The sequence below is a fragment of the Taudactylus pleione genome, unplaced genomic scaffold (assembly GCF_031769625.1).
Source record: "Taudactylus pleione unplaced genomic scaffold, aTauple2 ptg000395l, whole genome shotgun sequence".
Lineage (NCBI taxonomy): Eukaryota > Metazoa > Chordata > Amphibia > Anura > Myobatrachidae > Taudactylus > Taudactylus pleione.
In genome coordinates, this window is record NW_028284796.1 from 3,469,233 (window position 1) to 3,483,865 (window position 14,633).

At 46.1% G+C, this 14,633-nt stretch overlaps 1 protein-coding gene across 1 annotated transcript in view; it reads right to left on the bottom strand.

The window, feature by feature from the left end:
• The window catches only part of DOCK10 (dedicator of cytokinesis 10), a 308,992-nt gene that overhangs the window by 47,914 nt on the left and 246,445 nt on the right, over positions 1 to 14,633 (bottom strand). The window contains exons 40-42 of the mRNA XM_088446281.1: positions 6,681 to 6,805; positions 5,087 to 5,199; positions 4,813 to 4,947 (exon numbers count right to left, since the gene is read on the bottom strand). Of these exons, the coding sequence (XP_088302407.1) occupies positions 4,813 to 4,947; positions 5,087 to 5,199; positions 6,681 to 6,805 (373 nt within the window). The remainder of the gene's footprint in view (positions 1 to 4,812; positions 4,948 to 5,086; positions 5,200 to 6,680; positions 6,806 to 14,633) is intronic.

Here is a 14,633-nt window from a genome sequence, read left to right on the forward strand (position 1 = left end):
AAGATTGTTCAAAAAGAGCCAAGGCCCTTAATCCTAATGCAACTGTCTAACTAAAGATTGTACATCTTATCTGTATTTACAAATAAACCAGTTTAAATAAGTTTGAACTTGTAACATGCTGCCTACATTTTAAGAGACATGTAATAATTATTTATATCACATCATGTCACCCAATGGGCTTCACAAAAAGTAATTGCATGGTAAGTACCAACAATTCTACTTTTGTCTCTTCTACTTTATATGCACAGAATGTATAAAGCATGGATGACATATAATATAAAAGTATATAGAACTATTTAAAAATGCAATTTCTCTTCTTTAGAGATAAAGAGACTATACAAATGTATAAATAAAATAATGTATTAATTAGTGTCACTGCTATAAAAGCCTGCCTTATTCTAGGAAGATAAGGAACTAGTCATATTGTTTGGTAAAATGTTATTTCCATTTATAAAGTTTATATAATACGACCCGCACAAACTTGTAACACACATGCCCCATCACTGGACATGGCAAAAATCCAATAACCACTAATTAATTATTAATTAAATAATATATATACTTTGTTTTCTTAATGTAAATATTTAAATTAGTTTCCTTAATATCGTTCTAAAAATGATTGCGTACTTTGTCAATGGTAATTAATAATTTCCTGCGGAGTCAGGAGGGAGACTCATATGGTGTAGACCACAATGCACTTCTCTAATTAGATGTGCGCCATAACGGGACAGGACACTGCATCGCTAGGCTCTCCTGGGGTATGGGCTATTCTGAGAGCAGAGCAGGGTGTCTCTCCTGAGTCTTCCATGGATCCGGCACATGGGCAGAACTGCTCACAAGAGGCCCTTGCTCTGTTCTCCTTAGGGGGACCTGGCAATATTGGGCTTCCCTCCCATGTAGTCCACATTGTGGCTGCACCCCATGTTGTGGCAATAGTTCCACCACTGGGAGCAAAAGCTCCCTGCGTTATGCAGAGGAGGTTATATGAGGCAGAATCCAGCTCTGGTCACTTTGAATTGTACTTTTTCACTTTATCCCATAAAGGAGAGAGTAGGTTAGAATGGGGCATAAAGCTAGCAGCTGCATGTAAAGCTTGCCAGGTCAATGTTGCCTGTTCCTCATCACTGTAAGACTGCCAGATTGTGAGATAGACATCTCTTAGCAAGCCTGCACATTTACCTAGCCTCACAGCAGGATCTATATAACTGCGGAACACAGGATCGGTGGAAACACCATATGCCCCTAGGTACCACACTTCCCCGCTTCTTACAGTAAAAGGCAGGATATGGATGGCACCATTTTCCTCTCCTCAGACTTGGAGTGTGGTGCTGGGCTCTGACATCATAGCTCTGACATCATAGCCCAGCGTTACGCTCCCAGTATATCATATATATGGAAGCAGCATCCTGCAGCTTCACAGGAATAAGGCTGCCACCTACTGCTCCACCATGTCATTGTGTGGGCACTGTGGCATTGGCTTATCTATAATGGGTGCATGGTGTTTGGTGCACACAGTGCCCCCTTTTGAGCTGCTTTATTCTGCTGCCCACCCGTGCCTTAGTTCCGAAGATATTCAGAAAATTGGATTTTTGTACTTACGTTAAATCCTTTTTTCTGAATCCATCTAGGGGACACTGGATCATGGGGTTGCTTGAGGGACCGAAGGAGCTGGCACTTAATTAGACTAGCATAACTTTAAGGGAGTAGCTCCTCCCCTCTGAGATCCTCTCCTCTGCAACCTGTGGTCTTCAGTACAACTTCCAAAGTACCCCTAAACCAAGGGTGAATCACCTAGTGTAACTTACAGATCAACCACAACCCACTCACGAACAAAGAACTGAGCGTAAGGGTGGGAACGAAGTGTCCCCCAGATGGATTCAGAGAAAAGGATTCAACGTAAGTACAAAAAGCCAATTTACTCTTTCATCTGATCTGGGGGACACTGGACCATGGGGACGTTCAAAAGCCGCCCCTAGCAGAGGGTACGCGCAGCCACAAACCTGAACATAAGACTTTCCGACCGAAACTAGCATTTTTAGATGCAAACTCCGGGAAGCAAGAAAAAACATGGTGAACCTGTTGGTAAACAGAAAAGTCACAGCTCGCATAGAGGTAGCCTCACAGAATTGAAAAACAGCCCCTGTAAGTTCAGCAGGGAGCCGCCCCGTCGGGAAAACGTGGATACAAGCCACGAAAAGACTATTCCCAGTGGAAAGAAAAAGCATAAATCAGCTTCACAACGGAAGAAAAAAAAGACACCGCCAAGGAAGCATGGTGGAGAGCAATCCAGCACCGCCAGACAAGGTCCCCGCTAGTACTGGTGAACAGGGATGCCCAATGGCTTTGTCACTAATGCTCCTTGTATTCAACCAGGGCCCGTAAAAATAAGGGTCCACCTACATCTGAACTGGGATCGCTGTATTCAGAGCTCAGAGTGCTAACCAGGTTACCCTGGAACCTGACGACAGGTTTTGTGTTAGGCTGCAGCAGTTCACACACTGGTGATAATACTTCCTCAACGGGTTGCCTGTGGCAAAAGAAAAGCAAACTGACACTAAGAAACAGCTCATGACAGAGTAAGAGACCACAGAGTGAAAAATGCAACCGGTCAGTAACATGCAGAGCCCTGACCCAGTCAGGGACAGTCCCTCACCATCGAGTAAGTACACTGACCTTTGGCTAGGCTGTCTAAACCAAGTGCACACTAGCGAACACAGTTTAGTCGAACGCTACACCGTACCCAGGTGTGTCACAGGACAAGTCTTCAAACTGTGAAGATTGCACACAAATCACACGAGACGAGCTGACTAAAAGCAATATCTCTGGTCAGGATTGGAAACCAGTGTGCAATGTAGAGAACAGCTGTGCTGTTGTTTCCGCAGGTTAACCAGATGAACACCCAGGTAGTAGAAATAAAAACTAATCTAAAGTGCAGGGCTGCAGTGCAGCCCTAAGAAAAACAGCACAGCTTCCCCGGGCACTTAAAAGAAACTGAAGACCACAGGTTGCAGAGGGGAGGAGCTCAGAGGGGAGGAGCTACTTCCTTAAAGTTATACCAGTCTAATTAAGTGCCAGCTCCTTCGGTCCCTCAAGCAACCCCATAGTCAAGTGTCCCCCAGATCGGTTGAAAGAAAAATATGGAGCCAACGCCATTATGCTGAAATACTCAACATATATATGATACCATTGCTATATTTCCAAAGATATTGCGGCATGCACGCATGTGCCAGATTCTCTCATATTCTTCTCAGATTCTTTAAACATTTGCCAGTTCCAGTTTTTTTTTAGTAGGGTGGGGGGACACGGACATCTGCACACGGCCCCCTCTGGTCTTAAAACGCACTTTGGGATATTAAAAACACTGGAATGCTTAGCTTCAACCCCGGCAGTGCAACTAAGTACAGTAGACTGCGTTTTTACAGAAACAACTTTATGTCCATTGGCATGTGTAGAACATTTCATTAGGGTGTGTCCTGTCCCCTTAGAAATCTAGAAAGGCACACTCTGCACAAAGGGGTGTATCTAGCACCACCAAGGGACATGTCTTGTACTGTCTTCATACAAATAATCCCCCATATCTCTTCCCATACCATGTCCAACCCAATTTCCTCCCATATAATCATATCTCCCATCAATCCCACCAACTCCATCACTTTACTTACCTATGCCAATTTTATGCCACCCGTCCATATAATGCCAAACTGAACTGGACGGTCTATTTTATATAGTACACATATAACTCAATGCTCTGCTCTGTCCACAGCTCCTCCGGGGATGGAGATAACTAGGGCGGGAAGTGAAGGGGCGGGCACCGCCGTGCTGCTGTGTCCTGTGAGTCATTGAGTAACTCACAGACATTGTCAGCTCATCAGCATGCAGGCGGCACCGGTAAGTTTGCTAACAAGCACAGAGACAGTGTCTGACATTAGGGTGTGCCTGGATACACCCTGGACGCTATGTGCACACGCCTATGTTTCTGTCATCAGGCTCTCATTTCAATTCCTAAAGTTCATGTAACTTATTAAATGTTATTTTGTTCCCTCCTATTCAACAATACTAGTTACAAGCTGTCAGTAGTAAGAAGGTAAAAACTGCAGATGTGTGGGAAATAAAGGGTCTTATATTAAGTTTCTGTTTATTCCATGAGATACTTTGAGAATGATCACTCAATGTTTTATTGAATGTTAGATAAAATAAGAAATTATAGTCAGGGAGTCTAAATCATTTGAGGTTACTCAGTGCTACAAGTTAATAGGTTGACAATAGAAAAACATAATGACTAGTTATCAATATGTATTCATCATCAATTACCAGCATACTCTCTGCAATACAGGGTATGCAGTTGGGAAGCCGGCAGACGTAATCCCGACAGCTGGCTTCCTGACTGCTTTATCCCTGCGAGGGTTAAATGACAGGCGTCTAAATCTAGACGCCTGTCATTTTACCGACGTCCGGCGTTAATTCATACCGATTCCGCACTACAGTGCAGGTTGACATTCAACACTAGCAACCTGGAGACGACTTCAGCTTACTGGCATATCCCCAACCTCTCTCAGCTTTTCTCTGTGCTTTTCAGTCTTGCGCTTATGTTATCAGGCAGAGTTGTTTATTTTATTTGCCATAAAGATAAAATCAATTGAATGAATAAAAGTTGCAATAAGTAACGTACAAGCCAATAAAATAAATTGATCTGAAGATGGAAATCACTCTGACCATACTAATTTCACTACTTCACTACTTCAGTGAGTTATACTTTACAAAGACTTGGTCATTTTTATTTATTTATTTTTAATAAGAAATCCTCATGAGTACCTTGCCAATAAACATCCTCAGGGCAGCAAAGACATGGCGGAGAGCAGCCACTGACTGGTTGATTTGCAGGAAGAGCAAGTGTGTGTCAAACACTTTCTTCATTAGTACACTCTGGCTGTCAGTTGTGCTCAATTTCTGGAGATAGGAGGGGAAAAGACAATCCAATAAAATATCATTAGTGCCAAATAATCTGTGATATTAGCAGTGGTTGTAGGAGACACATCTAATGCCTGTGGAACTGATCATCCCCAGCAGCATGGTAAGGGTTACTCACCTGGTGGCTCTGATTGAAGAGACATAACAGGTCGAGAACCGTAAGACAGACTTCTGTAGCAATATTGCCATCAATATCAATGTGATGCACAATATCAGTTTCGTTAGAACTACCTGTAAACAAAAAAGTTATTATACTGTATGTGTGCATAGAGACAAATGATCAGCATACACAAACATACATACAAACTTGTGGAACATACAGGAGCAGTTTATTAGAGGAGGGGACTCGTGTGCAGCCTCCTCACGTGCCCCTGATCTCCGGTAGCGCAGTAAACTCTGGCTTTGTGCCAGTCTACTACGCATGTGCAGGTCTCTTGGAACATGTTCCTCTACCGCGTATGCGCAAATCACCGGTATAATGGGCGCCGCACAATTTTCCCAGTGATTACAGTCTGCAGCACCAGCCGATGCGGGACTCCGGAGAGGTAAGTATAATGATTATATGGATGCAGGGTGTGTGGCGTGGGCACCCATTATATATATGCCAATGGGAACATATGTAACTAATAGCATAAATACAGTATTGTTACAAACATACTCATTGCATTACAGGGATAGGATCTTCCATTCAGAAACCTAGTATTCAGATAATCCCTAAAACTGAAGTAATTGTTGCATCCTCCTGCAGTCACTGTGGCCAATGCATAGTTGAATGTACAGCTGTTTGTAGAGCATAAGTAGAACATGTGTGCACTGCACATGGTCCTGCACCAAGCCTATGTAAGTACAGGTGATGCAGAGTCATACGCATTTCACTCACATTGCCACTTGAGGCTGGGTGGGTGGGGGGCGTAACTAGGCTCTAACGGGCGTTCTCGGGTAGGCAATGTTCAGAGGGGCCGTATGGCCGGAATTATGGGCTATGCAGAGCTGTCCAGAAGCACAAAGACACCTGTTTTCAGACGTATCTCTTGCACCACGGTTAGGGCTGCTGCAAGAACGCACTGTTAGTGACCATGGGTATCAAACTTAGCATACATATAAGGGGCAGTGTGTTCACAAAGATGCATATAGGTGAATACTGTAACTATAATGGTGTCACTCACACTCACACATTATGAAAAACGTGAGCGCTGGTATACTGTAATCCAGCTGGAGGTGTGGACACCTCTAGTTATTGATCAGCTCTCCCTCCCAGCTGATAGAGTGCAGTGCATTATTCTAATAGAATATACACATTTACTGCACGGAATAACAATATATTGTGTTTGTGTCACTGTGCTGTGGATCATGTAGTGTGTACGTGGACACGATATATTGTGACATTGTAGCGGACCATTGCTAGATCGATGTGTCATTCAGGTGTGTACCCACAATACACATGTAGGTGATATAGGGTAAGCAGGAAATACTGCATGCAAGGGCTGCTGATGAAGGTGGAAATGCTCAAGCACCAGCACCCTATGTCTGGATATACTGTAGGAAAGACGTGCCTGCAGGGGTTGTAGATGAATTAGGAAACATGGGGCTGTTAGTGGAAACGTAAAATAAATCCTCAGCAGAGTAGATGGAGGTATAGAAAACACATAATAGAAGGTATAACAGTCAGTAAATAAGGCATCTTACAATGGCACACAGGTACACATACTTACTGGATATTGAACTTGTCAGTTCTATTATCTGTAGAAGTTTGGGGTTGGAAAGTGCATTTTTGCCTCGTATACAAGGAAGAGTTTGAGATCTCGGGTGTTTATGGCCATCGTGTGCGGACTGCATCCTGCAAACAGAACACACAGCACTGTACAACAAGAAGGACCTTACAGGGCTTATCCACAGTCTTAGACATTTCATTTATTGGCTTTTACAGGTCCTTCTACTTTTACTAACTACATTGCTTTATCTCTCTGGCCTCAGTACTTTACAGCTATGTCCTTTATATCACCGGAAGACTTTACTTTTTGTACTGTGGTATTCAACATATCTACTGTCCCTTTCGCAATGGATAGAATGGTATCCATATATAGAGTCTCTCAGGGCAATGAAAAAAAAACAGCATTGCACTTTGTTCAGGGCCACTACGAGGAAGGGGTAGCGGTGATGAATGGGGCAGCCCTGGCCTATCCTCCCATTCACAGCACCATCTAAGCTGCAGTGTGAGAGTTTCTTCTTGGACCAGTAGTTTCCTATTGTTCCACATGGTCATTGGTCACACATCACCTAGGCTACACTGGTTTTGGCAGCAGCTGCATGTGCAGTTTATGAGGGTAACACGGCATCAGTGTTTGCCAAGAAAGCGATTATATACGTAGCATAAGAGCTCTCTGCGTGTCAGGAGAACTGCAGAGTCTGCGGCTGGTCAGACCTGCCGCAAGGGCAAGATGGCTGCGGATGTGCATCAATGTTACAGATATTTACGCAGGTAAGTGTCGTCATACACAGATAAGGAGGCAGCAGTGGGCGTCCTATGTTCGGATGATCTTTGAGACCATTAGCATATTTTCACACCTGCGTTCCATATGAAATAACAGCTGTGATCACATTAGCGTCCATCTCTGAATCAGGTCCTAAATGTGGACCTACAAAGAGTTTTTGTGATTCTAGCTTCTCTGAAAGCTACTGTACACAGACTCTTATGGATGATTCCATTTTTTGGAAGGCTTATGTGTAACAGAATACAGAACTCTTTGTGGACATGGAAAGCGCTGGGACCACTAAACTAAAAAACAAGAGATATGGTAAGAACTTACCTTTGTTATCTCTGTTTCTACGAAGTCCACAGGGTCCAAGGGGTTGACCTTGGGGTATAGGTTGGGAACCAAATCCAGGCACCATGCAGTTAAAGTTTTAGCTCCCAGGATGCACTGGGTGCACTCTCCCTATAGCCCCGCCCCCAAGCCAGAGGCACCTCAGTTTGTAAGTAGCCAAAGGTCGGAGGAGGAAAGAAAGAGAAGACTGGAACACCCAATAACAAAGGTAAGTTCTTACCATATCTCTTGTTTTCTACTTTAGGGTCCATAGGGGGTCCACAGGGTTGACCTTGGGGATGTCCCAAAGCAGTCCTTATAAGGGTGGGGATGCTCCAGTGCTGACAGGAGAATTCTTCGCCCAAAGGAAGCATCCTGAGAGGCAAAGGAAACCAATGCATAGAACCTTAAAAAGATGTGGACAGAAGACCACGTGGCCACCTTGCAAGGCAGAACAGCCAAGGCGCCACAGTGAGCCACCCAAGAGGGACCCACAGCTCGAGTAGAATAAGCATCCACAGAAACAGAAAGGCCTATCCTATGTGTAGGCCCCTGAGATAGTTATACAAAGTCTATTGGCCAGCCATCCTTTCCTGTGAAATCCAAAGACCACAAATAAGGAGTCTGATTTCCTGAAGGAACTTGAATGGATCACATAAATCCTGAGAGGCCGGACCACAGTCAATGAGGCCACAACAGCCAAGAGGACTGGTGACTGAAATGTCAGTACCATATGTTCCAGAATAATATGGAACTTAAAAACCACTTTAGGAAGAGACACAGGGTGAGTGCAACTCACAACCCTGACATGGTGGACTAATCAGAATAGGGAGCCACATGAGAATGTTCCCAATTCCTACACTCTCCTGGCAGATGCAAACGCCATAAGAGAGAGAGAGAGACTAAGCTATAGACCATGCAATGGCAATCAAAGCTAGTGGTTCAAATGAAGGTGCCAGGATGGCATTAAGAACCACTACCAAATCCCAAGGAGCCCCTAGGCGAGACAAAGGGAGGCATAATCCAGAAAACATCCTGAAGGATGGATCGGATACCAGAGAGTGGAGCAATTCCACAACCGAACCCTACTGACAGTGCAGAGATCCGCACTCTCAGAAAGGCCAGGCAGAAGGTGAGATCCAAGCCAGCTGGAAGGAATGAAAGAACTTCTGGAAATCCTAAACACCGGAGGATCGTAGCGACAGGGACGATACCATAAGAATTATGTATGCCACAGTCTGTGGTAGAACCCAGCAAAAGCTGGTCTATGCGCTCTAAACATTTCAATAATGACAAAGCCAGAGAAGCCTTAGGACCACAGTAGAGACGTAGTCAAAGACAAATGATCCAGGTCCGGAGAAAAACCAAGGACCCTGAGACAACAGGTCCAGATAGTGAAACAGCAGGACTGAAGAATCATTGGGGAAACTCCGAAAAACTAAGTACCAGTGACGTCTGGGGCAATCTGGAGCCACCAGCAGGAAAGCACCACCGTCTAGATTGAAAACTTCCGAAAACCTCGAGGAAGAAGGGAGACCGGAGGAAACCGGTACACAAAGTGGAAGGTCTATTTCACTGACAATGCGTCACCGAAGGTAGCTTCAGTACATCTAGTGCTGGACTCTAACACCGAAAGTGTGTGATAGAGTCAGAAGGCCACGAGGACCACCTCTGGGAGGCCCCCTCTGCTCACTAGGAGTTGAAACCTCTCTTGGAAAAGAGACCAGTCCCCGGGAAGCACGTCGTGATGGCTGAGGAAGTCCGCTTCCCAATGGAGAACTCCCGGAATGAACACTGCAGAAATGGCCGGGAGGAGACCCTCGGACTATGTCAGAATGTGTGACATTCCTGTCATTGCTACCTAACGACCAGTGGCTCCTAGATGGAAGCCACTGTTGTGACACTGTCAGACTGAACCTTTTCAGGTTTACCGTGAAGCATGTGTTAGGCCAGAGTGAAGGCCCAAGACAGCCTAAAGTTCCAACAAGTTAATTGGCAGGGCGGAATCGACAGACTTCCCACTGCCCCGAAACGAATGCGGACCAGACACTGCCCCCCAAAGACTGGCATCCGTAGCAAAGAATACCCTGGATGAGATGGCCACAGCCACCCAGACAGAGACCGACTCGCCTCCGGAGAGAACATCATCGTCTGAACAGTGATCCGATGTAAAAACTCGGTCCATCTGGAGAGGAGCCGATTATGGAAAGGCCTGGAATGGAACTGAGAATATTCCACCCTTCCGAAGGTAGACACTCTGGATTTTAGGAAGCGCATTACAGAGTGTAATGACATATGTTGACTGCATAGACATCCGCACACTCCTAGTCAAAGAGTGGAGATCTTGTCTTACTCCAGAAGAATTCTCAGATTCTGAGAATCCCGCAGGGCTCCCAGATGAAGTATACCCTGTGAGGGATGCAGGGAGGACTTTTGCCCTGTTGATTAACCATTTGTGCCTGTGAAGAAGCAACGATTAACCTGACATGGCAGCAAAGTACCTAAGTGATCCTGCTAAGAGCAGATACTGGAGCAGTCGGATACACTGAACAGATGAACTGTCAGAAAATCCATAAATCTGGTAAACCCCGGTGGGGCTGTGGACAGTCCAAAGGGCAGAGCCCGAAAATTGTAAGTGTTGCTGTGGCACAGCAAACCTGAGCCAATGCTGCTGAGAGGGCTCTATATGTACCTGTAGGTATGTGTCCTGAATATTCAGAGATACCATAAAGTCTCCATGTTCCCAACATTGGATGATGGAGCATAGGGGACTCCACCTGAGTCCAGGCACCTTTATAATCTGGTTCAGGGATTTGAGACAGAGGATAGGCAAATGAGGACCAGTCGGCCACTGCCCCAGAAAGAAAGTAGAACAACCAGTTCCTCGCTGAGATAGTGAGGCTGGCCTAAATAGCTCTGCTTACCGCAAAGACTGTATATCTTTCTGGATTTGTAAGGCCCTGATCGGGTCTGAAGAAGGGCCCGTGTAACAACACATGTGAGGAGGCCGCCTGAGCAATGAGAGGCCGCACCCATGAGAGACTACAACTCCTACCCCAGCTCCGTGGTGACTTGACACCAGCACTGGGTGAACTGAGAAAGTCGGTAACTCACTCTGGAATCCCCCAGATGTGGACCTGTCCCGCCAGGCTGAAGGTTTATCCTTAGGTTTAGAAGCAGGGTCGTCTGGAAGTCTAGGTCTGCTCGGTACCAGGTCTGGTGGCCCTTGTGGAGGCCGACAACCTAGGAAAAAACAGGCCCTTAGGCTGACCCTGAGGACAAAAAGACTTAACAGATTTAGTCCGAATGTAGAGGAGTAGCTGAAGGCGGTAATCCTGTATTAAGGATACTGCCAATGTTGCTACAAACTTGTCAAGGTCAGGACCAAACAAGATCTTCCCCATAGATGTTATCTGCACCTCTGCTTTCACAGAGCGCATGCCTAGGGTATAGCGGCAGATACAGTCGCAGCCGAAACCCTGAAGGTTAGGAGACTGGTATCCAATGTAGGTATTGCCATATATGACAACTGCATATCTTATGTGAGCGACAAAAGACATTTGAACCCCAGAAGTGCTGGAGGGGAAAAAAACGTTACAAATGCATCAGCCCAGTATGCAATAGTATTAACCAACCATGCGATAGCCATGGTAGGACAGGCAACCGCCCCTGAAAGCGAGTATATTGATTTCAGGCAAAGTTACCACCTATGGATCCATAGAATCCATTCATGCAGGAATGGGAGGCGTAGTAACGCCTGTAATCAGACGATTAACATGCAAATCCAACCCAGGAGGTGATTTCTATTACTTGTGAAGACCATGAGGGATGGGGAAACAGGAGGCCAATTCGCTTTTGTGATACCTCGTATCTGGCGACAGCCAGACTCCCGCCCTGAGATCCACCCGCTGGACAGAAACGGGGATCCCCACATTAAACTGAGGGTGTATGGTACAGGTGCAGGATCGACATTTTCTATAACCAGAATGGACCTGACCGCCAGCCCCAAAACAGGGATAATAATAATACTTTAAATTGGCTCCCCCCGTGTGAGAGGGAAAGAGCCCGATAAATCATCCAGTTCACGGCGGAGCCAACTGGGAAGTAACCACAGGGCGTATATCACGCCATTTTGTGTTTCGTAGAAAACGATATCCACCCAGGGTGGCTGTTGTGGTAATCCCTGCAAGGGGAATGACAGACTGTTGTGGTACCAGAGGGAATTCATGTACTGTGAAAAACCCCGGCAGGTAGCGATATTCTGTGTCACAGGGGAAAGTGCAAGAAACTGCGAGATACCCTGAGATGAAAAGGGCAGTATGGTGAAGTAACCCCAAGTTACAACAATTGGGCCCGCCCAGTGATCCGCAATGGAGAGGATCCTGAGAAACAAACCGCCCAAGGGGATCATGTAAGGGGCCTGGCACCAGAGGGCGCCGCATACATAACCCTTTCTGAGTCAAATCCTCCGCACTAATACCTGCAGTCCAAGACTTGCAGGATAGCAAAAATGGGTGCAGCATCACGCTCTATCTCCTGGTCAGACATATCTGACTATCGCCGAAATATTAAGCAGCGCTGTACTGGTCCTGACTGATGCTAAGATTAGCTGCAGGGACCCATTATCAGCGTATGCAACACACAGTTCCACCTAAAATATGGCAATGTGCAGCACGCAACAGTATGTGACAAACCTCACAAATATTGAAAAGTATATATATATGTGAGCTCTCAGAACCACTCTAAGTACTTTAGCTGTATTAGGGCAGATAGTAAAGAAAAGGGATAGATATATACTGACAGGTGAGAGAAAAAGCACAGACAGTCAGCACTAGCATAAGTCACATACAATGCAGAAATATATATACATACATAAGCATGACATATAATATACTGCAAAATGTCGCAACATTCAACTGCCCAGATTCAGTGTCTGGGAAGACTATAGCGCTGTGTACACTGACCTGGACTGGACCAACTGCCATCTCCGGAGATCTGTTGCTGCACCACAGAGAAAATGGCCGCCTGGAGACCTCAGAGGAAGCGTGGCCCGCGGAGGAAGCAGCTCAGCGATGCCAGACTATAACACTGAAAGGCGCGCTGAGCTGAGGGGAGTAGCCGCTACAACAGGGAAGGCTTCCTACCCTGGCCGGCTATTAACCCCCGGGACGCCGGCTCCCAGCGCCGATCGTTAAGTCCCTGGTGGGCTAGTGGACACGCGGGGTATGCCTCCATGGAGGGGGAGCCCGCCGCCACTGCCAGCGCCTCCGGTCTGTCCCCAGAGACCGGAGGCCTCAGACTGCATAATACCTGCGGGCGCCGCAATGTAGCGCTCCGCGACTTACCTGCTCCCCGTCGATCCGGCAGCAGTCCTGGGCGCCCGCAGAGTCCGACTAGTACAGACTCTGGGGTCCCGCTGAGATCCCCAGATCTGTACTGGCGTCTCAGCGCTGGCAGGGTGACGGAGCGGCAGCTCGGACGTCCTATGGACAGTCCGCCGCTGCCGCTCAGAAGAGTCCAAAGTAAAAATAAAAAACTTTGAACTAAAAAAATTAAAATAAAGCTTAGGGGCTGCTAATCAGCCCCCCCTGCCATAACGGTGACCCGACTCCGGCCGGACACCAACTTAAACTGAGGTGCCTCTGGTTTGGGGACGGGCTATAGGGAGAGTGGACCCAGTGCACCCTGGGAGCTAAAAGCTTTAACTGCGTGGTGCCCGGATTTTGTTCCCAACCTATATCCCAAGGTCAACCCTGTGGACCCCCTATGGACCCTGAAGTAGAAACATAGGTTGTTTATATATAAGAACTAATTGAACTAATTAGTTAACTAACTAACTGAACAAAATATAAGAACTTTTAAACCTGTAAGAAATAAAATACAACTTGAAAAGTGCTCCTTAAACATTCACATTTATCTCATGGTAGTAGCTAAAACAATGTGTACTGTAACCTTGTCCTAGCTATGTCACTGCAAGCTATTGTTCTCTGGGCCTGATTCAGACCCGTTCGCATGGCTGCGTTCGCATGCAGCCTGCCGATGTTTGCAATCTGCGCATGCGTACAAGATGCAGTGCGAGTGCGTGAACAGGGAAGCGTTCGCGGCCAGTACATAGACGCTCCGCAAGCATGAGTGACAGGACGTGCCGTTTGTGGGTGGTGACGGGGTGGTCGTTGGTAACAGGGGTGTGGTGGTGCGAACGCAGGCTTGTCTCTGCGTCAACGCCATTTCAGGGTAATGCATAATTAAGACGCAGCGTCAGAATACACGTCACATGAATGAATTAAACACAGCAGCACTCGCATGCTTGCGGTAGGGTATGGTCAGCCACAAATGCTGCATATGGGTCCGATGTCAGCCGATGTTACCGATTGTTTAATACAATTCCTGGAGATGACGTGTGTTACTAAGGGAAAGTGGGCGTCTTGTGTCAGGCTGGTGATCGTCTAAATACATACCGCGATCGCACGGCAAAACATAGTGGGCGTGCTAATGTCTTGCTAGCGGTCGCAGTATTTGCATACTGTGGATGCGGACTGCTGCATGTGAACGCAGCCTGGCGAATGGGTCTGAATCAGGCCCTCTGTTCTATGTTCTTTAGATTTCTATTCTGATAGACATGTAAATATATGTATATATAATTGTGGATTTACTAATTAGTTTGGTATCCGGTTGGTAGATCAACCTCCGATAGATTGACATATCAAAGATCATCGAGTCCAAGATTGAAACTAAATACAAATTTCGATCTTGGACTCGTCAATCTTTTATATGTCGATCTATTATTTGTCTACCTATTTAGTTTCGATTTTTTATTATGTCTATCTTGTGTGTTGTCGATCTTCATATTGTCGGTATGCT